General features: G+C 44.7%; 1 protein-coding gene across 3 annotated transcripts; it reads left to right on the top strand.

Moving 5' to 3' along the window:
* The first annotated feature begins 4,745 nt into the window (after nt 1-4,745).
* Nucleotides 4,746-27,812, top strand: NCOA5 (nuclear receptor coactivator 5). Of its 3 annotated transcripts, XM_065414402.1 has the most exons (10): nt 4,780-4,856; nt 10,333-10,519; nt 11,081-11,188; nt 15,450-15,516; nt 19,201-19,551; nt 19,816-19,931; nt 20,381-20,507; nt 22,365-22,564; nt 23,601-23,924; nt 25,636-27,812. In XM_065414402.1, exons 2-10 carry the CDS (start codon nt 10,357-10,359, stop codon nt 26,298-26,300), a joined length of 2,121 nt encoding a protein of 706 aa, XP_065270474.1. In that variant the 5' UTR covers nt 4,780-4,856; nt 10,333-10,356; the 3' UTR covers nt 26,301-27,812. The 3 variants fall into 3 exon arrangements, with proteins under 3 accessions (XP_065270476.1, XP_065270474.1, XP_065270475.1); XM_065414403.1 differs by lacking the exon at nt 11,081-11,188; XM_065414404.1 differs by lacking the exons at nt 10,333-10,519; nt 11,081-11,188 and having other exon boundaries at nt 4,746-4,856.

Here is a 27,812-nt window from a genome sequence, read left to right on the forward strand (position 1 = left end):
GTATATCTTTTTTGAGATGAGACCACATCTGTATGCAGTATTCAAGATGTGGGCGTACCATCAATTTATATAAGGGCAATAATATATTCTCAGTCTTATTCTCTATCCCCTTTTTAATGATTCCTAACATCCTGTTTGCTTTTTTGACTGCCTCTGCACACTGCATGGACATCTTCAGAGAACTATCCACGATGACTCCAAGATCTTTTTCCTGACTTGTTGTAGCTAAATTAGCCCCCATCATATTGTATGTATAGTTGGGGTTTTTTTTTCCAATGTGCATTACTTTACATTTATCCACATTAAATTTCATTTGCCATTTTGTTGCCCAATCACTTAGTTTTGTGAGATCTTTTTGAAGTTCGTCACAATCTGCTTTAGTCTTAACTATCTTGAGCAGTTTAGTATCATCTGCAAACTTTGCCACCTCACTGTTTACCCCTTTCTTCAGATCATTTATGAATAAGTTGAATAGCATTGGTCCGAGGACTGACCCTTGGGGAACACCACTAGTTACCCCTCTCCATTCTGAGAATTTACCATTAATTCCTATCCTTTGTTCCCGGTCTTTTAACCAGTTCTCAATCCATGAAAGGACCTTCCCTTTTATCCCATGAGAACTTAATTTACGTAAGAGCCTTTGGTGAGGGACCTTGTCAAAGGCTTTCTGGAAATCTAAGTACACTATGTCCACCGGATCCCCCTTGTCCACATGTTTGTTGACCCCTTCAAAGAACTCTAATAGATTAGTAAGACACGATTTCCCTTTACAGAAACCATGTTGACTATTGCTCAACAGTTTATGTTGTTCTATATGTCTGACAATTTTATTCTTAACTATTGTTTCGAGTAATTTGCTTGGTACCGAATAGCACTGCTACTGCTGCTCTGCCTCCAGCTCCCTGGGCTGCTTCTCTGGCCTCTCTGGCTCTGGTTGCTACAGCTCTGCTCCCAGGGCAGGTCTGCTCGCTGGGCTGCTTCTGTGGCTCTGCTCCCAGCACTGGCCTGCTCCTTGGGCGAGCCAACCAAAAAAAAATCCACTGAGTTTTAGTAAGGGGCCAAAAGTCCCCTTACATAGGGTTACCGACTGTCTCACACAGCTTCCATAAAGGAGGCTCACATATCTCTAACTAGCTCACACAACATTATCAAGACTCTCATGAGAGCTGGTCTTTTCCTAAAAGCCCCAGCTCCTGGAGTCAGGTGATGGTGGCAGAATCTCTGCTTCCATTTACAATTAAGGAACTTATCCTGACCATCCTGTTCACTTAGTAAAGCTTGACAATAGGCCCCTGAAAGGCTCTTGCACCAGGCACCAAAGAAAAAGGACCCAGCAAATTTTAGTTTGAAGCTAGTCTCATGACTGTTTGGAGCCTGGCTCATGATGCTCGAACCCTTGGGAGTGCGGCTGCTGCCAAATGCAGACTGAGGTCCTGACTCTGGGCAGTTTGGGGGTAAGGGTGGCTTTTAGCCGCATCTGCACATTTTGGATTGTTGTAGGGCTGGCGTAGCACTAGGAGGAGGTTAGCCCTGTGGACAATCTTAGCCATTAACTCTCCCACCTCCCCCTCTTGCCTCAGCACACCCCTGTGTGTGTCCGCACTAGGCTGCTCCTACCCCAGAGCAGCGGGAAGGGCCCGCAGCAGGGGGCCCTGATTCCCAGTTAACGAGGCTAGGCAAGTACTCGGCTGCCCATGCTGGTTCCAGCTCTGAAGATTTAGGGTCTTGTGGCACCATCTAGAGGCCACTAGACGTTTCAGCTGCTCCATGTCTGTCTCACAAACACGCTTGCTTTGTAAGTATTTGCTGTGAAAACTTCAGTGTGGCTCTGTCAGCAAAACCAGGAGAAAATCTCATTTGCCCCCATTCCAATGGGAATGGGCCACTGGGTTCTCACTTCCCTGGAAACAAATCCACATTCAGCGAGGCTCCCTGGCTAATGCAATGGTGTGGCTTATTGTTAAGACTACATTTTAGTCACAGATATTTTAAATAAAAGGTCATGGGCAGTAAACAAAAATTCACGGCCCGTGACCTGTCCATGACTTGTACTATATACCCCTCACTTGCCCACTCCACCTCCGCCATAGGCGTAGCACATAGATCGATGCAGTGTCAGTGGACACTGCGTTGCTGACATCGACTGTTGCTGCCTTTCAGAAGCCGGCCCACAATGCCCCACACTGGCAGTTAAAGCGGTGCAAGTGCTCCTGGTGAGGACGTGCACCATCAACACAAGGAGTGTAGTGTGGACGTGCAAAAGCAGTTTAATGACTGCGGTGGCTGTAAATCGACATAATCTAGGTCGACTTAATTTTTTAGTATAGACTTGCCCAAGGTGTCACAGCTAAATACAAGGTGGAACAGATTGTTTAGCAGAAGTAGTTAACACATATTCTAGTGTAAGGGACCATGCAAGGTGAAGTGGCCTGTCAACACCCCTGCAGTCATAGGACAAAAAACGGGGTTAGTGAGTTACAGATTGTTGTAATAAGCCATAAATCCAGTGTCTTTCTTGAGACCATGATTTTGAGTGTCAAGCAAAGCTTGAGCAAATTTAAGCTCCCAGACACGTCTTTTCAAGGTGTTGTGCAGGTTTCCTTTGAGGACGAGGACTGAGAGGTCAGATATGGAGTGATCACGTTGTGAAAAGTGTTCGCTCACAGGCGATAGGGTGTTTTGGTCCAACAGAAGTTAGATCAGTAAAAGATATGACCTCACTCACCTAGTCTCTCTAATATCCTGGGACCAACTTGGCTTCCACAACACTGCAAACAACATAGCAAGCTTGACTGCAGTCTGGAAATACCTGCAGAGTGTGAACTTGACGTTTAAGGTGCATAGGGTATCACTGAGGAGTAATGGGATGAAATTAAGAGCAGGGAGCCCTTCTGCCCCGTTTTGGGGATTACCCAAGGGGCACAGGGTGAATAACTACACCCTGCTCACAGTGTGAGGGAGCCTTGTTTGTGCCCACGTGGGGAAACTCATTCAAAACTACCAGCTGCTGCCAACACAACTGCCCCACTCCGGGCTCGGCAAGCCCGCTCTTGCCCTCTGCAGGCTAGCAATTTGCAGACCCAAACCCGTAGGTTCCCAGAGTGAGGCCTTGGACCAGAGAGAACTTGTGGCTAAATCTGGGGGCTAAGTATCCCCACAGAGTTCTGCTCTGGCTCCAGGGCAAAGGACCCTCCAACCTGTCTGGACACCCCAGTGTGTTCCACATGAGTGCCCAGTCCCTCAACCTGTGGACACCCACAGTGCGCACAGATTTACTGCCTCTGTGGAAGCAGCACCCCGAGTTCGCTAGCTTCACCTCAGTTCACTGCACTCCTTAGCACGCAGCGCTTAGGGCAGGTCTGTGTTTTAATGAAGATGCTGTACGCTGATGGGAGAAAGCTCTCCTGTCAGCATAGTTAACCCATCTCTCCAAGAAGAGGTAGCTATGTTGACAGGAGAAGCTCTCCCGGGCCGGCGACGTAGCACTGTCTACACCAGGGGTTAAGTCAGTATAACTGCGTCACCATGTGGTGCTCCTGGCTCGAACCATCCTGACAGAGAGATGCATTGGGTTGTGGAAGCCCTCAAGTTGGCATGGCCAAGCTCTGGAGAACGGGTTGGGCATGGTCAGACCTTAGATCCCAGGGTAAGGTGGGAACTAAAGAGGCTGTTCCAGCTCCACCAGCTGTGATCCCCTGCATGGCCCTGTCTACATCCCTGTTATTGCAGTGGCTGTGGGAGTTCCAGTGTAGACAGGCCGGTGTCTTTCTGCCGCTTTGTCTAGCCCTGTTCAGAGAAAAGTGTAGGTTATGTGGTGATAAAACCACATGTGCCCTGTCTGCTAGTGAGCCCCCACAGGTAACACAGGTGGGGTACCACTACTGGTAGCGATGGTGGCAGATTTCCCTCGAGAACTGTAGTGTAGCAGGCCAGCCTTCGTTCCAAGTGCACGGGCAGCAAGCCGGAGGCAACTGCTAAATGTGACATGGGCAGTGCCAGGCTGGCTCAACAAGGGCCCAGCCCAGTGCAGCACCACATGCCTCAGGAGAAGGGGCAAGAGCCTGCAGTTGGAGAGGAGGCTGGAGGGCTGTTTGGGGCGGGCCTAAGGAGGATAGAAGTTAAATAAACAATAATATATACCTATCTCATAGAACTGGAAGGGACCCCAAAAGGTCACCAAGTCCAGCCCCCTGCCTTCACTAGCAGGACCAAGTACTGATTTTGCCCCAGATCCCTAAGTGGCCCTCTCAAGGATTGAACTCACAACCCTGGGTTTAGCACACCAATACTCAAACCACTGAGCTGGGGGTAGGCTGTGGAAGGGAGGATAGGCCAGGGGAGGAATTGGAGGAGGTGGTTGGGAGGTGACCTGGGGGAGGGGAGGGGAGCTGGGCCAGGGGACTGATTGGAGGTGACCTGGTGGGGGGAGGGCAGGGCCAGGGGGGAAGGAAGGGGGTGTTGGGGGCATGGCCCTTGGTGGGGGAGGGGCAGACTGGGGGGGGGGGGGGCTGGGAGCAGAGAGCACATCGTGGTGACTACAAGTCCCCCCAGCATGCACCGGGGCTCGCCCGAAGGCCAGGGGTTGCCGCGTTGCATGCTGGGATCCTGAGCGGGTTGCCATTTCATTGCTGCCCCCACGACGTTGCCTCTGCTGTCATGGCGGAAGCGGCACGTGACTGTCTCTGGGGCCTGCCGTAAATCGCGGAGCTATCGCAGCGCCACGCCCCCCCTTCCGGCACGGCAGCGCAGCGCCTCGCCGTGCGGTCCAGTGGCGGTTGGGCGGGTCGGTTGGCGCCTTTGTCCTCGCGGCGGAGCTGAGCGGCGGCCTGAGGCGGAGAGCGGGTTCCGGAGCAGCGGTAAGTGCAGGGGGTGGGGAGAGGGGCCGGGCCGGCCCCGGGGCCTCCGCTCCCTCCGGGCCTGGCGAAGGCCCGGCCGCCTCCTTGGGCTGCCGCCTCTCACAGCGTGCCGGGGCGGCGCCACTCGGGCTGGGGGGTGGCTCGCCAGGCTGCCGCCGTGTCCGTCCGCCGCTCGTGAGCGGCCCAAGCCGGGCTGGGCCTGGCGGCCAGCGGCGAGTTGCCGGAGGTCTCCGGGCCGCGAAGGCCGCGCCGCGTCGCGGGGCCTGTGAGCGCGAAGGAACCAACGCCGGCCGCGCCCATCCCCGCGGCGCCGGGCTCTGGTCAGGGAGCCGCGTGGCGGGGGCGCACGTGCCGGGGCGGAGGCGGCTCGAGCTCGGCGAGAAGCAGTTTCCGAACTTCGCCCAATGGAGACTCGTGCGCTCGAGGGGAGCGAGCGAGCGAGCTCGAAGCGCGGGCGAGGAGTCCTGGCCTGGTGTTCGCGAGGAGAGGAGAGCAGAGCCCTTGCACCTCTCGCATGCTGCCCTGGAAGATGCTAGCGAATGAGACTTCTTTATAAGCACGTGTGAATATTTGAATAAAAGTCTGTATTTAAAAATAAACTTTGGGGGAAAAGTGTTAATTTTTCTTGACTTCCTGCACTGCTAATTTCCCCTCCTCCCCCCAGCTGATGTAAAACTGTTCAGTTGTGGTCAAGCTTTTTACACACACCGATTTATCATGGTCTTTGAACTTTGCTAAACATTTGGGTAATGTTTCAGGATCAATATGCTGAATCTTGTAATCAAATGTATTTGCTCCTGAATCCCCTCGTGGACAGGGGCAGGTTTAGTAGCAAATAGGGAAACTTTTTCTAACAAATAAAAAGTGTCCAATTAATTGCTGTGGAATTTTTTTTGACTTTAAAAAAGGTTTCTAGTTCTTTTACCTTGGGAGGGGGAAAGACTTCCATATGCAGACTGAATGTGATTAGTATCGTGAATTCTTCCTGGAGGTGTGGTTTTCAGTTGCTTAGGGTTGTTAGTTTAACGCAATTGGAAAAACACCTTTTTTCCCATCAAGATGTGGCCTTAGCATGCAAAAGGTAGCTCCATTACCTCTGCTTCTCAGAGCTTTGCAAAGCAGCATGAATTTAATACACTTTTGGTCAGATTCACTGAAATGTCAAGTGAAAATGTCAAGTTTGTGTCTTACACTGTGCTGCTTGGAAAAGCCATGAGCAGGAGCACAGCCAAAGACACTGGCATTATTCACAGGTGAGGAGGGCACCAAAAAGGGTGTAGGAAGGGATAGACTGTGGCTGTGTCTACCCTAGAGACCTTACAGTGGCACAACTGTATTGCTGCAGCTGCGCCGCTGTACGGGCTCCTGTGTAGCCTCTCTATGCGGACGGGAGAGTGTCTCCCGCCAACATAGTGCTGTTTACACCAGCACTTCTGTCGGTGCAACTTACATTGGGCAGGGGTCTGTTGTTTTTACATCCCTGAGGGGCATAAGTTTTACTGACAAAAATGCTAGTGTAGACCTTCTCCCCAATCCCTGCAGCAGCCAGGAGGCTTTGGATAGGAGATCCCTCCCAATGGTTAATTGGATGGAACTTCAGATTTAAGATCCCTACTAGCATAAGCCTCATACAAAACGTGGAGCCCCTAGCAAGGTCTGGGGGTGGCACTTCATTAGCAAATACAGAACTCTTTCCCCACATTCGTGACAGTTAAAAAGATGATGAAGGATGAGCTAGACTTCTTGCCATGGCATTAGCCTGCCCTGAGGCCACAATCACTATTAGCTAGAGATAGCCATGAAAGTTATGGTCCTGTAGCCAGTTGGTGTCTAGTAATTTTTTGTAGCCGTGCTTTTACAAACTTACATATGTTATTTCAGTGATATAGAATATGGTATCATATCCAACTTTCTCCTCTGTCACTAGGCCAAAAAGTGTGAAGGTGCTTGTGAAATGCGAAACCCTTAGTTTTGTACACAGATTAGAGAGATTTGCCATTTCTAACATTTTACTGCTTTCTGTCTAAAGGCAGGGGCAAAAGAAAGAGGGGGGGGGGGAGTTGGGAAGGTAGGGTGTGTTTGCTCATCCCACCAGTAGAACAGAAACAGCTGAGTACAGTGCTCTAGGAGAGTGAAATTCTCCCATTCAGCGTTCTTCCCACCCGCTCTTTTCCTTCTCCTTTGGCTTGTCTGACCCAAAGCCACCTGTCTGGAGGAAGAGCTGCTTTTCCTAGGGTAGAATCAAATTCCTGCTATTTACTTTCTGCCAGTACATCATAGACAAGTTTCCACTCTCTCTAGCAGAGGGTTGGGTTCAGTGCATTGCCACTCTGAGATTTATTTTTTTTAAGCTTTCTTTTCAAGTGACCTGTGCTTGTGCCCCCTATCAACACTGGGACTCCTTCCTTAGCCTCCCTTAGTTGGATTCTTAGAAGGAAGCTGAATGGGGAAATCATTCATTTTCCTGAAGCAGTATCCCTGCAGCTGGGACATGACTCTGATGGTCTCAGTATTAAGAAACTGACCTTACCCATGTCTTCAACTAAGAAGAGAAGATAGCAGCTGGGAACACTAAATAGTCTCTCATTCAAACCCTATACTAACTACTTTTTAAAGTAGAGTTTAACATATGGGACATGCAGATTTCAAAGGTTACCTGAAAAAGGAAAAGTGTGTCCTTTTTTTGCTGCTTTATGATGTTGAAAGAACAGGCTTTTTCATCCTAAAGATTTTCTACGTGATTTTTATATTAGAAATCAAGATCTTTTCCAGCCCGCTTTTGCTGTAGGACTATGGACACCTGGAGATTAGTAGGGTTATGACATCTCAAGAGACTGAAACTTGGACAGTTGAGTAGGGGGAAATGATTTTTACTTTGACTATTTAAAACTCTTGTTTTACACCTGTTTGTTTAAAATTCCTTAAAACAGTTTCAGGAAAAACTCATTAAATATTCACACCACCTACCTCTTCAACTGATGAGTGTCAACACTCAGCTAGTCTTCCTGTAAAGACAGGGTGCACAAGATGTGGTATTTCTGATATTGAAGGTAAATAAACAAGCCTTTCAGGCATTCTTTATACATTATAAAGAAGCAAAAATTGACACAAGCACATCTTTTCCCTTTGCAGTTCACTTTTAAATGTGTAAGTGAAACAAATATTGTTACTAGCCTTTCAAACTTACTATGAACAGATGCGAATGACCTTCAGAAAAGGTCCCTTGATATTACAAATTCTGGAGTGGTTCTGTGACAGAGAATGCCACATTTTCTTTTCTGGCACAATTATGTGGCACTAAAAAAAACAGTGCAAACCCATTTTATCTTTTAAGGAGTCTAACTTGCTTATCCAGAGGCTAGTCTTAAAAGAAAACTACACTGATTATAATTAGGATTTGTGGTTGTGGGACTAGTCAAACTATGACTCATAACTAAGTATAAAAGGATTTTATTGGTGTGTTCAAAATTACTTTCCCAAGTAATTTCTTAATTTTCACCCCTCCCACCCCCAAAATAAACTCCCACCCCAGCAAAACCCCCACTCTTCACTCCCGGGGGGGGAACTCTCCGTGTGGGAGATGATTAAAATCCCTCTATTAAACAACTTCCTATTTGCAGGGACTAACGTTTAGTGTCTTTAAGCCTATTCTGAATTTTTTGCGTTAGGGTTTTACTGATTTTTTTTTTTTTTTTTTAAACCTAAAGCTTTAAACCCTGCCTATACGTTAGCTGTGATTGTTTCAGTATCTCTTAGAGTGAGAGTTTAATGCCAGAAGGGACCACCAGATCATGTAGTCTGACCTTCTGTATATCACAGGCCTCCAACACCACCCAGCACCCCCACCAGGCTGGATAAAATTCAACAATTTTATTTAAAAATAAAAAAAAATCTGATTTTATTTAAATTGGATTTTTAAGTTTGATAATTTTTTCCTTTAAAAAATAAACTTGTTTCAAATGAAATCTGAAATAATACAGTATGTTAGGGCCTAAACTACTTATACTCTCTTAAAACATTTAAATAAAAAATAAATATGTGGAATCTATGAGCAGCTATCAAAAACTTGGAGTTAAAAGCTGCTTTTTTTGTATAAAGAGAGAATCGGGGAAAAACTTAACTTTTGTGCCATATATATAAATATGGCACAATAGGTTATACTGTATTAAGGGCTTGTTTTGTTTACTAACATACATTTTATATGCTGTTTTGTGCGTTTAATTAAATTCCAGTTATTCTAATACACCCGGACATAAATTATGTGCAAAAAGTTAATTATCTAGTAAATAAACAATATATCACCATTTTCTAACATACTAAAAATGTACAATTAAGATTAAGAAAATAATAAGCTTAATAATTGCTTAAATGTCTATTGATATAGTATACCCACCTAGGTAGTAGGAAGGTATATAGAATCTAATGTAAAGGTTCTTTTAGTTGTAAATCAACATGTTTTAATGATTATACCAACCAATGCAAGTGCACTTTTCTTTAGAAAATAACTCAAGTACAAATGGAAAAGTTCATTAAAATTGAGCTTTCCACTTGATTTAAATTAATCCACTCTGACCCACACGAAACCCCAAAACCAAAATTAGGCCAATGTATCACAGTCCCAAGGAGATGTTGCTGGTATCTCTAGATTTGTCTACAGTAAAGAATGTTTATAAAATTCTACTGTAGATATTACTGGTGGAGATGAATAAGTGGGGAGTCTTTGTACACTAGGGAATTTTTAGTCCCGGCTTCAGTAGTAGATGATTTCTTGCTGGGGAAGCAGATTGGGACACAGGAAATGAACCTCAGTGTTGGTATGAATGGGAGATCAGATTTTCACTTATTAGATCGTTCTACTTTATGTATTTTGGTTAAGTGATTCAATTACTGTCAATTCAAAATATTTTTTTAATTAATTCACTGTAGATTTTTGAAAATCTTCTTTCATTCATGCCAGTGCTGTTATATTTGTCTCATTTTACACTGCTACTGTCAAGATGTCTGTTTCCTGTTTGTTTTGTCTATTTAATTAGTATTTTTTACCAATGTACTGAATTCTTAGATGCTGCAGTGGTGGGCCCTGTAGAGAAGCCTAAGATAGTTATTCACTAATTAGATTTACTGATTAGGATGTTCCTATACAAAATTACTGTTTTCTTTAAATATTCCTTAGTTTGGAATTGAACTAATGAAAAAATATCCTTAGAGGGATCAATCATGGATTTAAAATTAAGAGTTTAGGCCAGTAATTTCCTTTTAGCAGGACAGGAAGATCAAACCCAACACGACGTAAGATACAGTTTTCTGCCAAACTTCCAAATCGTCTGTGTAAGGATTTCTCTTGAATGCAGCTTGCTTAAGGCAGACCCTATTGGCCTCTAGTCTGCAAACATGTTAACTTTAACCTTGTTCCAATGTAATTGTAATTGTCGTGGATGTGAAATGATATGCATGGCCATTTTTCTTTTTTGCGAAGAGTTGCATTTGGAAAGAAAACAAAATGGCTCGAGGACGCACGAGCAATAGCATCAAACAGAGCGACTTCACTAACAGCACCAATCCACAGGATTTAGAGAGAAGACTTTTTGTCGGCAATTTGCCCACAGACCACATGACCCGTGAAGAAATGGAAGAGATATTTTCAAAATATGGCAAAATCAGGGGTTAGTATTTTATTTTGTTATGGCTGGGAAATCATAGTCAGAAACTTAATTTTCATGCCACATCTGATGATAATGAGAAGGGTGACAGTGAAAAAAGTGACCTTTAGTGACATTTCTTTATCTGCATTTTCCCTGAAAACTAACTTCCTTTAGTACAACTGAAGCCTAAGGCATGTTAGAGCTATGGCAGTTTCTCTTTTATTCTTTTGGGTTTGCAGTATGGGACTATACCAAACCAAGTCTATACTTTCTAGGGCTCTCGTATTCTCTTAATTGGATCTTGGTCACTTTAGTGCCTTTTGATCACTGTCTTGTCAGAAGAAGTTGGGCTGTTATATAGCATTTCATAATCGCCTTAGCAACATTATTTTCCATTTTTTGTAAATTCTCCTTCGTTTTGGTCCTGGTTAACTTATTTGAGTGTTCCTATTAAGCTTGGATAGATGTTCTTGGGTAAAGTCCCTTTGCTTGTTCAGCCCTGTGGGGTTTATATAATGGCCTGCATGTGGTAGTACTGTCCCTTAGTTGTAACTGGTCTTGCCCTGCTATTAATTTTTCCAGCCCTCAGCATGTTCCATGGCTATGGGTTCGTGCAGTATGAACGTCTAGAAGACGTCCAGGCCGCTCTGGACGGTGAGAAGGGTCGCCTTTTTAAAGGGTATAGATTAGGTAAGGAAAACTGCTCCATGCTACTCGTACTGATGCCAGCATGCATTTGGGTAGAAAGAAGGCTTTTTCTTTTAAAGATCTATGGAAAGACCATTGTGTGAAACCTGCCTTGAATATTAATCTAAATTTGTATTAGGCACTGTATATTTTTTGAGTTTTGTTCTAGTCTTGTGTGTGTGTACAGCAATTACTCTGCTCCCTCTTGATATTTTGATCTTTCTCCAAATTTATTTTTATATTTTAGTATTTAAATAGCACTATAAGCATATGTAAAGCACATCATAACAAGTAGTTGGTGCTAAACCAAAAAATCTAGAGTGTTCACCGGCCCTTACTGAACTTCATTTTTTAAATCCTTTGTTATTGTATGTTAGACCTCATCTTGATAGATAAAGGGAATTGATCACATAACTAAAAGTTAGTGTGGTTGCTTAGGTGAAAGTGATCATGACTTGATTATATTTATGTGCAAACAGAATAAATTAATATAAATATGAAGCATTTTGGTACTTTACAAAGACCAGTTTCACAAAGCAGAAAACAATTTAATCAAGTCAACTGGAGAGAGAATTTAAACAGAAAAATGTGAATTAAAATTGATGAAGGAAGCAAGAGAATACAAGGAGAAATCTATGGCCTGCAGAGTTAAGGACAGTAAGGAGGAGTTGAAGTATATTAGGAATGAAAGGAACCCTGACAGTGGTATTGGTCCATTTCTAAATGGAAATGGTAGAATTGTCAGTTATGCAAAAAAGACAGTTCAATGTTCAATAAATATTTCTGTTCTGTATTTGGGGGGGAAAAGCCAGATGTAATCATATCATATGGTAATAAAGAAATACTTTCCATTGTAGCTAGTAGCTGCTGTTTAACATCCTCCTTAAGGTTAGATGCTTTTGAATCAGGGGATATGGATAACTTGCATGGCTGAGGAGCTCTTTGGACCATTAATGTTGATTTTTTTTTTATTTTTTTTTTGATGTCTTGGAAAACTAGAGAGGTTCCAGAAGACTGGAAGAAAGATAATGCTGTGCCAATATTTAAAAAGGGTAATTGGGATGACCAGACTAATTATAAACTTGTCAGCTGAGACTGATCCAGGCAAAATAATGGAACAGTTGATACAACATTTGAATATACCAAATTAAAGGAGGGCAATCCAATTAATGCCAGTCAGCATGAATTTATGGAAGATAGATCTTGTCAAACTAGTTTGATATTTTTTGTTTAGTTTACAAGTTTGGTTGATAAATGCAGTAGTATTTATGTAATAAACTTCTGAAAGACGTTTGACTTGGTTCCGCACAGCAATTCTAGTAAGAAACTAGAACAATATTAATTCAACATGGTACACATTAAATGAATTAAAAACTGGGTAACCGATAGTTAGGCCTCAAAACATAATTGTAAATGGGGCATGATGGTTGAGTGGATGTGTTTTTATAGTGGTGTCCCACAGGTATAGGTTCTAGGCCCTATGCTATTTAATATTTATATCAGTGATCTGGAATAAAATATAAAATCATTATTGATAGTGTCTCATCTGCAAAAATGTGGGGAGTGGAATAATTGAGGATAGGTCACTGATATGGAGTGATCTGGATTGCTTAGTAAACTGGGCACAAGCAAACAATGTGTTTCAATACAGCCAAATGTAAGGTCTTAGAGGAACAAAAATTAAGGCTGTACTTACAAGGATGGGGGTCTCTATCCTGGGAAGCAATGACTCTGTAAAAGACTTGGGGGGGCAATGGATAATCAGATGAACATGAGCTCCCAGTGTGATGCTGTGGCTAAAAGGGCTAATGCAGTGTTGAGGGAAATATTGTGTAGGAGTTAGGAAGTTAATATTATCTCTATATTCAGCACTGGTGTGACCAGTACTGGAATACTGTGTACAGTTCTGGTGTCCACAATTCAGATGATGGAGAAGGTTTAGAGAAGAGCCAGGAGAATGATGAAAGGCTTGGAAAACATGCCTTTTGGTAAGGCCCAAGGAACTCAGTCTAATTAGCTTAAAGAGAAGGTCAAGGGGTGATCATCGCACTCTGTAAATACACCCACATGGGGAACAGAAATTTGATAGAGGGCTCTTCAGTCTGGCAGACAAAGGTATAACAAGATCATTGGCTGGAAGATGAAACTAGACAAATTCAGACTAGAAATAAGGTGCAAATTTTTAACAGTGAGAGTAATTAACCATTGTGACAACTTACCAAAGGTTGTGGTGGATTCTTCGTCACTGTACATTTTTAAATCAAGATACATTTTAGAAAAACCTGCTATGCTGTAGTGCAACCACAGCTATTGTATTTGAAAGCAGAAATTAAGTCAAGAACATCCTATGGCCTGTGTTGTGCATAAGGTCAGACTAGATGATCACAACGGTTCCTTCTGGCCTTAAAATCTATGAAAATCTTCCAAAACACAAGATTTTAATTTTTTTCAAAAGGTGTTTTGTAAATGTTAAATATTTAATCTGTAAATGCTGATGGCACCAAATAAAGTTTTCTTGAAAACTGTCCATTTTTCAGAAGAGAAGAATCCTTTAAATGTATGTCCAGTTTGAAGACCTAAAATCTTAAACTAAGGAAGCAGATAGTGTTGCACTTAAAGGGTTACATTTGGTAAAAGAATATCCTGCAGTGAAAAGTCAAAATGCAGTGAAAACAGGACTGCGTTAGTTGTACATTTTCTGTGTGCTAAAGTCAAATGTCATGAACACATAGGGACCTCTTAAAAGAAACCAAATAATTTAACCCCATTTTTGCATTGCACTAAAATACTTTTACAAATACACTGAAACTCCTTTAATTGTCTCCCTGATAAATAGATCTGTTCAGAGAATAAATGTCCAGCATACCTAAAGGTAAATACGGTAGAAAGTTGCCACGTTAAATAGACAAAACACCCATCCATTTCTTAAACTAATGTATCTGTCTCAAATAATATCCTGTGAATTTTTATGCCACTTGTTTCTTGGGTTACCACTACTTAATGCACAAATGGTATTTGCCTTTTCATTCACAGTCAAAAGAGAGAACACATCCTTTCTTGTTTAGAGTAAGAATGAAGATTGAAACTAGCATCTTTGTTTTAATTTTAACTAAAATTCAGCATGAAAAGCTTGGGAAATGAAGGTAGATAGTAAAGCCACCATGTTTCTGCTTACAGAACTCTACATGCCTTGTTTTTGTTTTTTTCCCAAATGCAGGAAAATTGAAAGCTATACATTATTTAAATACCTACTCATTACTGTTATTTACACTGTTAAATCCTCAAACAAGTGGTACATGTAGCATTTAGGTGATTTTCTTTTTTTAAAGGTTCTCATGACTGAGAACAAAACGTCCTAAACCAACCATTACTCTGGAGTGGTTTTGTTCTTGTCCACATTCAGATAATAACCTCATCATCTCTCTGCTACCATGGATGTTTTCATCATTTCTCTCCAGACTAATATTATCAGCCGTTTTGGCTGAACTTGTGTTCTTGAATTGGTTACAGCCTTGTGGCTCCCTAGTTCTCTTGTGTGTTCCACTCTGAACACTTCAAGGAACATTTTCTGTGCAGTTACTCAGACATTAACAATTTTCAAATGTCTGATCTGTTGCATTTATTTGCATCACATTGACTTGATGGTGTTATGACTGCATGAAGTTCACTTCATGGGGTAGTTTTTACTTCAAGTCCCTTGGATCCTTCTGCCTGAGAGGTGGAGATTGTGCAATTTGATGTCACAACAGTCCCTTGGAAGTCAATTGAACTTGTTTTTGAGAGCCCTTGGGTTCTTTTCCAGAAGGATGACAGCATCCTCCATCGAACAGGACTGGCTTTGAATTTTGAGATGAAGTGTACTAGCCAACAGCTTTCCATTCACGAAGGATTGTCTGACTCTTTACTTTTTCTCCTGGAATCCATGGAGCTGCATGCTGTTGGTCCACAGACTACAGGAGAAAGAGGTGGTGTTCTCTTATGGGACAAGGAGTCTGGACATGGGTCTAAACATGATAAAGGGATAGAATTTCATACAAACTGTCCACTTCTTTTAGCTGGAAATCACAGTAATCCATGACCAACCCGTTGCATTGTACTATCTTAATTTTAATAAAAATAATTAAAGTGACAATGCCTCTTGGCTGAATGGATTTCCTTGCACCATATGGCTGTCTTTGAACTTTTATTGCTTTAATTTAAAATGTGCTGACGATCTCTCTTTTGTTCCATAGCATTGAACAGATGGGTTGATTATTCTTTTCAGATATTAATAAAGCAGCGGAAAGAAGAAATATGAATAAGGCTTCATCAAGGTCCAGCCCATCACGAAGGTAAAGTACCTGGAAGCAGTGAGTTATACTAGGAAGGTTAGGCTTTAGGGTATGAGCCCTCCTTCCTCTGCTAAATGTCTAGTTTTCTTCCCTCACCACCACCTCCCCAACAGAATGGAGACACTCAAGTGAACAGTTAGAATGTGTCCATCCCTTCCATGTGCGAAGGGCCTCGCTGGTTCTAACAGCTCAGGAGGCACAAGGGAAACCTTGTGTTTGCTGCTGTGACTACAACTGGATGCTGCATTTTGCAGCATAGGTTGTGTGAAATTTGTTGGGGAACGACTGCTGTTTGTTCCTGACTCTTAAGTGTCAGGGAAACAAGGCGTCTATAGAGAATACAATGGGTATATAGCATTCGCCATGCTATGCGACAGAGAATATCAGCACTTTACATCTTCTGATGTCGAAGGCTTCCAGTGCTGACATGAGCCTGGAAAATGATTATGCAGACAACGCACACTACAGGGAGAGAACTTCCCTTTCTGCATGTGCACTTGTATCATACCGTCATCCTTCTCTGTACAGTTACATTGGGGATACTGGGCATCTGCCTACTTTTCCCACGCATCCCTCCCCCAATAAATAGGCCCAATGTGTACAGTCCCTGTGTGTCACTCTTCTTGTGCAGTCACACAGCAGATTGAGAAGAGACACATGAATTAACTACATTGCAGGAGGAGACTCCTGAATAATATCCATGTTTTACTATGGATTGTGGGTGAACACTGCAGTAACATTCTGACGCAGTATGCTCTTCTCTGGCTATACTACAGAGCTGTGTACACATAGGGAGAAACTGTATGAACACTACATGTAACCAGTCTCAAGCATCCATGTTTCACAGCTACACTGCAAATTGTATCGTGTCTGTGTCAGTAGATATTCCATGTTCCTGTACATAGATACAGTGGGCCACAGCTGGCTACTGTTTATGGCTATGTCCAGTTACAGGGGTGTCCCGGCAGATACTGTGTGTCCCTGTTAGTGTTGACCACACTCAATCACAATCTTCAGTTACACTAGAGATCTTGGGCGAATACGTTCCTTCCTGGACCTCATAGAAGGAGTAAGAAGTGTATGGGGTTTCCCGTGTAAATCCTGAATGTCTGGGGATACAGAATGCAGACATATACTGTAAATTTGCTGCATTTATACTACAGAGCACAAGTGGATTTATAGAGCCCGCTGCCACTTGGCGTCGGGCAACATTGCAGGAGCATGCAAGTGCAGGCCGCTGCCTCTGGGCATTGGGCAATGCTACAGGAACATGTGAGAGCAGAGGCCGAAATCACTGGGCATCAGGGTACGGGTGATGCCACAGCAGCGTGTGCGAGCACAAGCCAATGCCGTTGGGCATTGGGGTTCAAGCGATGGCGCAGGAGCATACACGAACACAGGCCGATGCCACTGGGCATTGGGGTTCGGGCAATGGTTCAGGAGCGCGTGCAAGCACAAGGCCGATGCCACTGGGCATTGGGGTTCGGGCAATGGTTCAGGAGCGCGTGCAAGCACAAGGCCGATGCCGCTGGGCATTGGGGTTCGGACGACGGCACAGTAGCGCCAGCAGATTTGCGGAGGCTGATGCTATGGGCATCAAGCAACGCCGCAGGAGCGCGAGCGGAGGCTGATGCCACAGGAGTGCAAGCAGATTTGCAGAGGCCAATGCCTTGGGCATCAGGTGAGCAGGAGTGTTTGAGCAAGCAGCAGCTGATGCTATGTGTGAGTGTTTGCATCACCGAGGGCAAACAGCTGTTGTGCATCCTTGTTCACGATGTCTCACTCCAGATAATGGATGGATGTGGCCTGTATACCTGTTTAGGTAAACAGAGTGGGAATTAATACCATATGCAATTACATTGCAGTCTTGGGTTGTTGTATTGTATTCTACCCTATGGCTTACAGCAGGATATGGGATACTCTTTATCCCTGTGTCTGACTGTACTGTAAATTCCAGGTGGATGCAGTGGTATCTGCTCTGGTTTCACTGCAGATTACAGATGAGAATACAGGATGTATTTCCTCTAGTTATACTGCAGAATGAGTGGGGAATACTGTGTGTATCCCTAATCTAGTGTGTGATTACACTACACATTGTTGGTGAGGATATGCTTTATATCCTGTCTGTATAAAGTGTAAAGCAGGAGGGGAAACTGTTTCCCTGATATTGAGGATGGTTACACTATAGATCATGTTCAAATATGGTGGATCTTCTCGTATATCACAGGGAGACTGCATCCCTGGTGCAGATACATTCTGATCACTGGAAAACACTGTATATATTGCCTGTGGGTAAAACAATAGTTCATGTTACAGGATACACACTGTATCTGGCTTATAAAGAAAGACCACAGGGAATACTGTGTATCCCTTGGATGCAAATGGTCAAAGTTATTACATGGAATCCACATAACTTTCTCACTGCTCAGAGAAGAGGGGCATAGGAAAGTAATCATCAGCTGGGTTTGGTAGGTATCTATCAACTTGGTATTGAAGCCTGAACCTCTAGCTGGCTAATCATGATACTCACTCTCCAACTGATTCCGAAATGAAATTGTCAGCAATGTAGAACTTACGGGAGGGACTTGCCTTCGTCTTGCTGTGAAAGAAACAATAGTAATGAATAGCATGTTCCGTACTTCCTTCAGGAGCTAGGCTAGTTAGCCAAGGGGAATTTAGCAATTGGAAGTGTTGGTTAAAAATCTCAATAAAATACTTCCTTTCAAGTGTTTCTCTTCTCACAGTTGTAAGTGTCCTGCAGATGTTAGCCATGTGAGAGTACATACTGCTCTGCTTGAAGCTCAGCACTTCCATTCCTAAGGCGTACTATATGTTTATGGCTTAGAGTGGATTGAAGGCTATGCTAGATCTGGAAAACAGAGCATTATTTGGAAAACAAATTCTATTTTGGAAAAAAGAAGCATGCAGTCTTTCACCTCTCTTTCTGTGTACTTCTGACTGAAGATGGCATGCTGCTGTACTACAATTAAAAGCCTGAGTGAGAGGAGACATTCAGGTACCATTGGGAATCATGATCCTGCTGGTGATACAGGCCTGGCTCGGTTAGTACTGTCCTAACATGGGGCATCATGCAGTCACACTGATTTCCTTCAGGAAACATCTCATCACTGTACAGAATCCAGCCATATGGTCTTCATGATCACAACACACATTTTCATAAACGTGACAATATTGATGTAATTGTTTCAGGGATTCTGCTCTCCTTTTTCAATTCAATGAATTAAAACGGTCCCTTTGACATTTAACTACAGTGTCCTAGTGGATGGGAGGACATGACACCTGGGGTTCTGTGTACCAGTTGTCTGAAAAACAAATGTTTTGCTTGAAAATTCCTCACTGGCTGTGATGCCTGACATCTTTGAGTGATGGTTTCTTAGCTGCCTGCCTTTGTCTTGCACAAACATCCTGCACTTCTAGTGGTGGTCCAGATAGAGTGTTTTCTGGAGCTTGCTGGGCTGTGCAAGGCATTTGAATAAGAAACCTTTTCAAAATGCCTTGACACAACCCTTTGGACCTGTCTCGCTGCCTTTGTTTTGATGGGGAATAGGAGGGGAGGATTCCGCTGCTGAGCGAAAGGTTTCTGTGGCCACCCCAGGTAAGAGGTCTAGGGCTGACAGTGCTCGTGCTTTTTGTCTAATGGCATTTCCCTGGTACTTTCCTCAGAGAGCCATATGCGTATGGGGATGGCCGAGATGCGAGACGTGATCGCTCCCCTATTCGGGGGAGCCCACGAAGAGAGCCAAGGGATGGTAGAAATGGCAGAGATTCCAGAGACGCTCGAGATATTCGAGGTAGAGATGTACGTGATCCCAGAGATGCTAGAGACCACCGGGACCCTAGAGATCTGCGAGAGCCCCGGGACATCAGAGATCCTAGAGATCTGCGAGAGCCCCGGGACATCAGAGATCCTAGAGACCTGCGAGAGCCCCGGGACATTCGAGACCTGCGTGACCCACGGGATCCTGTGTATGATCGATATCGGGATGTGAGGGAGCCACGGGAACCTGTGTACAGGTATCTATACTACTGGATTGGAGCTCTAGTGATTTGCTGCCTCTCTTGCGGTGATGGTACTAAATTGGGGCCTGTTGGTCCTCATACAGATTGTGGTAGTTTGGCCATCTGGAGGATAGCCAGGTACGTATTTTAATGATTAACCTGGAAGAGTGTTCGCGTGCATTACGTTGGGAAAAGTTGGGGTTGCATGAGGGGATGATGTTGGTGCCTGGAATTTTCACTTCTGAACATACAACAGGCTGTGAATCGTTTGCTTTGCAGAAGAGATGATGCTTACGACCGTTTCCTTCGCCTGGAAGACTATTACCGGAGGAAGGATGACCCTTATTATGATCGTTACAGAGACCACTTTGACAGAGCCCCTTTGAGTGCAGAAGGTCAGTTTTCGTCTCCTCCCTGCCCCACCCCTCCAATACAATTTTTTTTAACAAGTATAGTGTTGTTATAGGCAGGTTTTCATATTCTACCACCTGAAGATGGTGGAAGGTTGCATCCAGCCCTGAAATGAGTAGTGCAGCAGATCTACCTCTGAAATGGTGGATTGCTGTGGGGGTTGGGCAGGCTGGCAGGGATAGCTCAGTGGTTTGAGCATTGGCCAGCTAAACCCAGGGTTGTGAGTTCAATCCTTCAGGGGGCCACTTAGGGATCCTGGGCAAAATCAGTACTTGGTCCTGCTAGTGAAGGCAGGGGGCTGGACTTGATGACCTTTCAGGGTCCCTTCCAGTTCTATAAGATAGGTATATCTCCATATATTTATTTATTTAACTCTGAGTGGCTAGATTGACATTATTCACTTCCTCCATTTCCATGGCTGGCTTTCTTTCAGAGCGTCTGAAACGCGAGGAGCGACACAGGGAGGAGCTATACCGGCAGTACTTTGAGGAAATCAAGAGGCGCTTTGATTCAGAGAGGCCTGTGGACTGTTCTGTGATAGTGGTTAATAAGCAGACAAAGTAAGAAGCTAGTTGCTATGACCAGTTGTGAGCCTCTGAATAGAGGGACGCTATTTGCTTTGGAATGAAAATTACCCTGGATTTTCAGGGCAGTTTCCATTGTAGCTGCTATTCGGGAGAGTAGCTTTTGAGCATTTAAGAGTGTTGCAATCAGTTTCTTTAATTCTTTTGACAGCAGATATTCTATTTTTGTTGGGGTGGGAAAAACTAAGTATTTTGGCCTTGAAAATCTATTACTCTGGGTTTCCCACACACACTTCCTGTAACAGCCTGGTACTTCATTGATACAGGGCTACCTGAAATGGCCTGTGGTTACTCTTCTCTTCATTATTAATTGAATTATTAATTATTGATTAAAAATTAGCACTATGCAGTAGCAATAAGGGCACACATTAAATGGATTTAAAACTGGCTGACAGATCCCCAAAAGTATTTGTCAGTGGGTAACCATAATCAAATGGGGCTGTTTCTAGTGGGGGTCTGAAGGCAGCCGTAGTAGGCCTGATGCTAGCTGACATTTTCGTTAATGATCTGGAAGTAAATATAAAATTTCTGCAGATTATGGAAAGATTGGCAGAATGGTAAGTAATGATGGCAGAGCAGACTGCATCACTTGGTAAGCCGGGGGCTTGTTTTAAAAATGTGTTTTAATACAGCCAAATGTGAGGCATACACACAGGAACAAAGAATACAGGCCATACCTACAGACTGCATCCCGACTCTAGGTGGGCTAATGGACAAACAACCCAGCATGTGCTCCCGGTGTGTCTCAGAGCTAGTGCCAACCTTTGGTTGTATAAACGGGAGTAGTGAACTGGGAGGGGATGGGACCTCTGTGTACAGCATTGGTGGGGACTGATGCTGGCTACTGCGTCCAGCTCTGGTGTCCATATCGTCAGAAAGATGTTGAAAAATTAGAGAGGGAGCAGAAGAGAGTGACAGAAATGATTCGAGGGCTAGAGATAATGCCTTACAATGAAGAGCTGGATCTGTGTAGCTTATCAAAAAGAAGTGTGAGAGGTATCTTGATTACTGAGTACTAAAGGGCAGAACAAAAGCCAGTGGCTGGAAGTTGAAGCCAGACTAATTCAAATTGGAAATAAGGCGCAAATTGTTAACGGGTGATTAACCGTGGGAACAAACTCCCAAGGGAAATGGTGGATTCTCCATCTCTTGATGTTTTCAAGACTGGATGCCTTTCTTGAAGATGCTTTAGTTGTATACAAGTTATTGGGCTCAGAACAGGGGGAACTGAGTGAAATTCTCTAGCCTGTGATGTACAGGATGTCAGACTAAGATGTTCTAATGGTCCCTCCTGGCCTTAAAATGTATGAATCTGAAGGGCTGAGACGGGATTGTAAATCTTGGGTTCTGAAGCATTTGTGTTCTTTTCTATAGCTTGTTGATCAATGGTTCATGCTAAATTAGTTGTGTAGTCATGCTTTTAGCTCAAAAGAAGTGACTAAGGGAAGATCTACAAAACCAGCCCTCTTTTGAACAATCCAGACAGGCAGATTCCAATTCCTCTCTGATCAGTAATTGACCCATACTCCCTATTTTTGGTTGCGCTTAATATGTTTTTTGGTGCATGCAGACGTCAACAGGCTTCCAATTCCTGTTGTCCAAAGACACTGAATGTATCTGGACCCGGTATCTGCTCTTCTGGAGGCTGCTGGGCCCTCTGCTCTCTAGGCCTTGTGCACATACAGAAGTTGCATCATCAGTTTAACTTAAATTCAGTTTTGAACAGAGTTAAACTGATGCAAAAAATGAGCCTGGAGGTGATGGAAGTGAACACACGAGGGTTTCTGTACATTGCTGGCATATTATAACGTGCACTGCCTTTGTTTTGTGTAGGGAGTATGCCGAGTCAGTGGGGCGGAAGGTGCGGGATCTGGGCATGGTGGTGGATCTGATCTTCCTCAACACAGAAATGTCACTGACTCAGGCCCTGGAGGACGTGGGCAGAGGAGGGTCTCCTTTTGCCATTGTCATCACCCAGCAGCACCAAGTTCACCGCTCCTGCACCGTTAACATCATGTTTGGCACACCACAAGGTACAGAGGCCACAATGGTCTGCTGGTTCAGATCACTCTGAAGTGCTAGAAGCACTTCCAGTGCTGCCTCAGATTCTTCTCTCAAGCAGAAAACCACACAAGACAGAACACTTCCTTGCTGTGACATAAATAGCTATTAATGACCGAATGCCTGTATGAAACAATGTTGAAGTGAACCCAGATTTCCCACTGTGAGGGAAAAGAGCAGCATGGCTCCGTGCTCTGTCTGCAAATCCCAGTATTTCTGGTGTGAAGCTCTGGGCAGCTTTTCTTTAGATGCTGAAGTCCTTCTCTGCAAGTATTATTCAGAGTGTGCGCCAATTCTTAGATCTATGCCCTGGTCCATTCACCTTTCTTCTTGTGAGACAGAATGAATGGCCACAACCTCCTTAAAGGTGCCCCCAAAGGAAACAGTCGGGCTTGTGCTCTGTTGTTTTATGATGTATCATGTGGCTCAAAAGACTTTTTTTTTTTTTTTTTTTTTTTTTTGCTGCTTATTGCTCCAGTACTGCTGCTGATCAGAGCTTTGCCTGGAATCAGCAGAGTGAAATTCACAAGTGTGGCTTTTCCCACTGTTTCTATTAGAATCTGTGGCAGCAAGGAAGTTGAGAAGAATCAGGTGAGTGATATTCTGCTGTTTGGGAAAGCTCTGAGCAGCAGCAGAAGAGAGGCAGGTACTGGGGCTATTCAGGCGAGCTAGGGGCGAAGTAGCAGAGACCGTCCCCTGGTAGTGGTTAGGTGTATTTGTATGCAATGTAAGAAAGAGAGCTGCTTTCTTCCTACCAATAGGGGAGTTTTGAGGAAGATCATCTTGTGTATCAAACACCTAAACAGGCTAATATGAAAGGTATTACCCTGGTTGAGAACCACTTCTGTAGTTAGTGGTGCTGGAAAATGTTCCAAGCCCAAGCTTGGATACTAAGAGTTGCTCCTGCCTGTTCACTCTGATCTGCTGATCCAGGTCAGCAGAAGGAGCACCTAATATTTGCACTTACTATCAGTGGGGTCCAAATAGTTAAAGCCTCTCTTTGTGCAGAACATCGCAACATGCCCCAAGCTGATGCCATGGTGCTTGTGGCAAGGAATTATGAACGCTACAAGACAGAGACCCGAGAGAAGGAGCGTGAAGAAATAGCCAGACAGGCTGCCAAGATGGCAGATGAAGCAATTCTGCAGGAACGCGAACGCCCACCACCCATAGAGGAAGGTGTCAGAGGGGGCCATCCGCCAGGAATCCAGACTCTCTTGAACCTGCTGGCAGACAACCGCTATCTAACTGCTGAAGAGACCGATAAAATCATCAATTACCTGAGAGACCGGAAGGAACGACTACTTAGAGGAAGTACTGACTCTCTGCAGGGTAAGTTATCTGTCAGGTTCACTCCAATGCTATGTACCTTAACAGGCCTTTGAGGCAGAGATGTCTGTTAGTCCATGTCTACGCTACCAGACTTTGCTGGTTCAACTGTTGGTTGGGCGGGGGGTGAAGGTGTGATTTCTGAAGGACAGCTACGCCAGCAGAAACCTCTAATGTGGGCACAGTTACACTGGCAAAACTGCGCTGTTCCCTGTGTAACTTGTTTTGCTTGTGGGAGGTGGCTTTACGACAGTGGCAGAAAGCACAGCTTTGATGGTACAGCTGCGCCCACATGAGGAGTGCGTTGCCAGTATGACATGCCAGCTCTCCCTTAGCAGTAGAATGCTCTCGGCATAGACATAGCCTTAGAGCAGTGGTTCCCAAACGGGGGTTGGGTTCATGAAATGTTACAGGGGGTTCTCAGGGAAAAATTCCCTAATGGTGGACAGAGCTGTCCCTAGGAACCCCGGGCAGCAAGGGACCAGCAGCCCGGAGCCCCTGGACTTCCAAGAGCTAAGCAGATCAAAGCAAGCCTATCTATTACACTGAGATTTAAACTTCAAGACTCCTTGTAAGAAATGGAAAGGGAGGTGGATATTTTTTGCTGTTTTAAAAATTTAATAGGCAGCTAGTGGTGTTTTTTAAATTATTATGAAGAACAAGTTTAAGCTTTGTTGTAATGTGCGTTGTTTGCCTGGACTGCTCAAGCCCCGAATGCTCGTGTAGGAGGAACTCCTTGAGTCGGCTTCTTAAATATCTTCATGCTGTTTCACATCTGATACTCCTTGATGAAACATAGGAGCCTTGTTTTATAACAGGCTTATTCAAAGTGATACAAGCTACGAAAGTGAGATCTTGGAAGAATGTTGCCATTTTCATAATGTAATAAAAATACTGTAATGATAAATAATAATTAATAATAGTGTGTAATAAGCATGTCATAAAAACAAATTTTATATTTCCAAGATCACTGCTTTTATAATTTATACTCAGGTAAAGGAGAAAATACCTGGAAATATTCATTTTTAGGAGGGGGTTCGCGAGACTTGACATTTTATTGAAAGGGGTTCACAGGTTGTTAAAGTTTGGGAACTACTGCCTTAGAGTATTGAGGCTGTCCTGATCATTCAGGGCTCTCCCTGGGGTGTTAGATTCTCTCTGTGAGATTGCAGGGATACACCAGCTGAATAGACTTGTCATGTGAATGGAGATGGTTCTGTAAGTGACATGGCCTGTGTTCTGCTTCCATCCCACTCACCCAGAGTAGTTCAGTCCCACCCGTTTAGAGGAAAGGGCAGTAGTTGACTTGCGTGGCTCGGTAACTATACCCCTCGGGGCTCCTTTAGGATGCCTGTGTGACGAAGTGGGACTGTTCTTAATGTTTCCCCTAATACTGTGTGGGTGCCTCGGTTTCCCCTATGCATTCCCCTGTGCATTTCTTAAGCCTCTAGGTGGTGGAATAAAGGCCAGTGTGCATAAATCACCGACCCTCTGAGACAGAGGGTCGTTGATTTATGCACACTGGAGGGTCAGTGATTTATGCACACTGGCCTTTATCCCATCACCTAGAGGCTTAAGAAATGCACAGGGGAATGCATAGGGGAAACTGAGGCACCCACCCAGTATTAGGGGAAACATTAAGAACAGTCCCACTTCATCACAGCCTGTTCAGATGGGCCTGCAGAGAATTCACCATTTTCTTTTCTCTTTCCAGCTCCATTGTCAAGACAGTCTCTCGGGGCGCCTTCGGGATCGTCTATGACCAGCCAGGCCAGCCTTCCAAGCTCTCAAACTCATCAGAGCACTCAGCCCCTGGTCTCTGCCACCTCTGCTCCAGTGTCTTCCACTAATCCCCAACAGGAGCTGCAGGCAAAAATCCTCAGCCTCTTCAACAGTGGGGCTGCGGCTGCAGCGGCAGCAGCTGCTGTAGCAAACAGCAGCTCTGCAGCTTCCACAGCCGCTTCAGGTGGCACTCAGAACCAAAACTATGCGAATGTAGCCAGCAATCAAGCTCGGGCAGTGCAGCTCAGTGCTGCAAGCTTAAACCAGTCTCAGCAGAGAACACAGGTCCCTGGTCCACAGCTTCCTGCCCTCCCAGGCTCCACAAGGAACACCGGCCCAAGACCTGGAGCATCTCAGCCAGCCCAGGTACATTATGGTCAGCACCAAAATCGTCTGCCTACCCCTAGCAACATAGCTGTTCAAAGGCCCGTATCCTCTTCAGGTATCAACTTTGATAACCCCAGTGTGCAGAAAGCCTTGGACACCCTAATCCAGAGTGGCCCTGCGCTCTCCCATCTGGTGAGCCAGACAGTGGCCCAGGGGCGAGCAGGACCCCCAGCCCCGCAACCCATGGGCTCCTACCAGCGACACTATTAACATCTAGCTGCAGAGCCAATTTCCCTTCCCTTCGCCATTACCATACTCGTAGCTGTTTTGAGTCTTTTGTCCTAGACCCAGGGCAAATGCCCTTGAAGATGCATGTCCTCTCCCTCTCTGGGTCCTTTGCTGTCCCTAGGCCACTTCTGCCTCTGCAGTGGCTAGAGCACTCACTCCAGTAGGATTGCTGTTGAGTGTGTTGCTAGTGCCCCTCTTCCCCTTGGTTTGGGTTAGCTGGCTTTGGAGACGAGCTCTGCTCTGTCAGCGACAAAGGAGTTCAGAAGCTTCTGTGGGTAGTTGAATTTTGGCCTCGATGGAAGTTGCTGCTATTCCAGCCCACCTGCGTTTCCCGCTCTTGGTGGTTGCCACTACAAGTAATGTTTGCACAGCATGTTACACCATGCCTGCAGTCTGTAGTCAAGTCTGGAGAGAATTTCACAAGGAGCTTATCAGAACAAAGTGGCTTCTTGAACTGGGTTTGTCTGAGACTGATTCCCCTCCCCCTTACAAGCATCTCTTGCAGGGGTGTGAACTCTAGGATGGTTCTGGATTGGGTGGCTAGTGGTTAGACCTTCCTCAGAGGTTTGGGTGGGCGGTATTTGTGTGTGGTTTAAAAAAAACAAACCATATGAGCCAGATATGGGGAGAGCTCCCTGGTGGTGCTGCAGCAGCTAAACTCAGGGAGCATGAGCAAGACTTGATCCCCCAGGTAAAGCTGGGCAGTGAGTGCAGTGTGGAACTCCCACAGCAGGGACTAAGGCTTCCTGGCTTAGTGAGGCCAGCAAGGATCTGCTTGCCATACCCAGGAGTGAGGAGCTTTCCAGCTTTTGTTCTGGGTACAGTGGCAAATCCAAACACCAAAACTTCCTACTCAGGCCAGGATAGGGAACTAAAAGACTCTGTCAATTCTCCTGGACTCAGCAGCCAAGTTTACAAGCAGTTTATTACATGTGACACAAGTTTTTGTTTGGTGTGGGGCAGTTGACTACTGTAACTTTATCAACAGCCCAACCACAGAAGCCCTAGTCTGTGTGCAGCTCCCCCTCCCAGAATTGGGTACAGCAGACTCCCTGGTGGGGGGTGGGGTCTCTACGCCCTGCTGGAGCTTTGCAGACTCCATTTTATTGCTGGTTAGGTTGGGTTCTGTCGCAGGTCGGGGAGGCAGTGCTGAGAGGGCTCCTATGTTTTTTATAAGTTTCCAAACATTTTAGTAGCAGCACTGGATGCTTTTGTGGAAAATCAGGCGGAGATTCCTGATCCAGTTTTTAACCAGTGATGCGTGTTGTTAGGGCATGTGGCTTCTCTGGCTAGATCATATCTAGTGCAAAAGGGAATGCATAGCCTCTTTAAAGCCTCTGGGGCTTCCTGGGGGAGGGCAGGAAGAAACTGTTTAGAAAACAAAGTTCCTGGAGCAGCAACTCTCTCTGTCCTGAATGGTTTGTGTTCTGGAGCGTTTTTCTTTCTGTGCTGTTAACAAGAGGACATTACTTTTTAATAAAATTGGCAGGAAAA

This window comes from Emys orbicularis, chromosome 12 (genome assembly GCF_028017835.1).
Source record: "Emys orbicularis isolate rEmyOrb1 chromosome 12, rEmyOrb1.hap1, whole genome shotgun sequence".
NCBI classification, from domain to species: Eukaryota; Metazoa; Chordata; order Testudines; family Emydidae; genus Emys; species Emys orbicularis.

Coding starts and splice junctions, on each gene's coding strand:
- NCOA5 (XM_065414402.1), top strand. CDS start 10,357: ATGGCTCGAGGACGCACGAGCAATAGCATCAAACAGAGCGACTTCACT. Junction 20,508..22,364: donor GTGGTTAATAAGCAGACAAA/GTAAGAAGCTAG, acceptor TGTTTTGTGTAG/GGAGTATGCCGAGTCAGTGG. Junction 22,565..23,600: donor CATGTTTGGCACACCACAAG/GTACAGAGGCCA, acceptor CTCTTTGTGCAG/AACATCGCAACATGCCCCAA.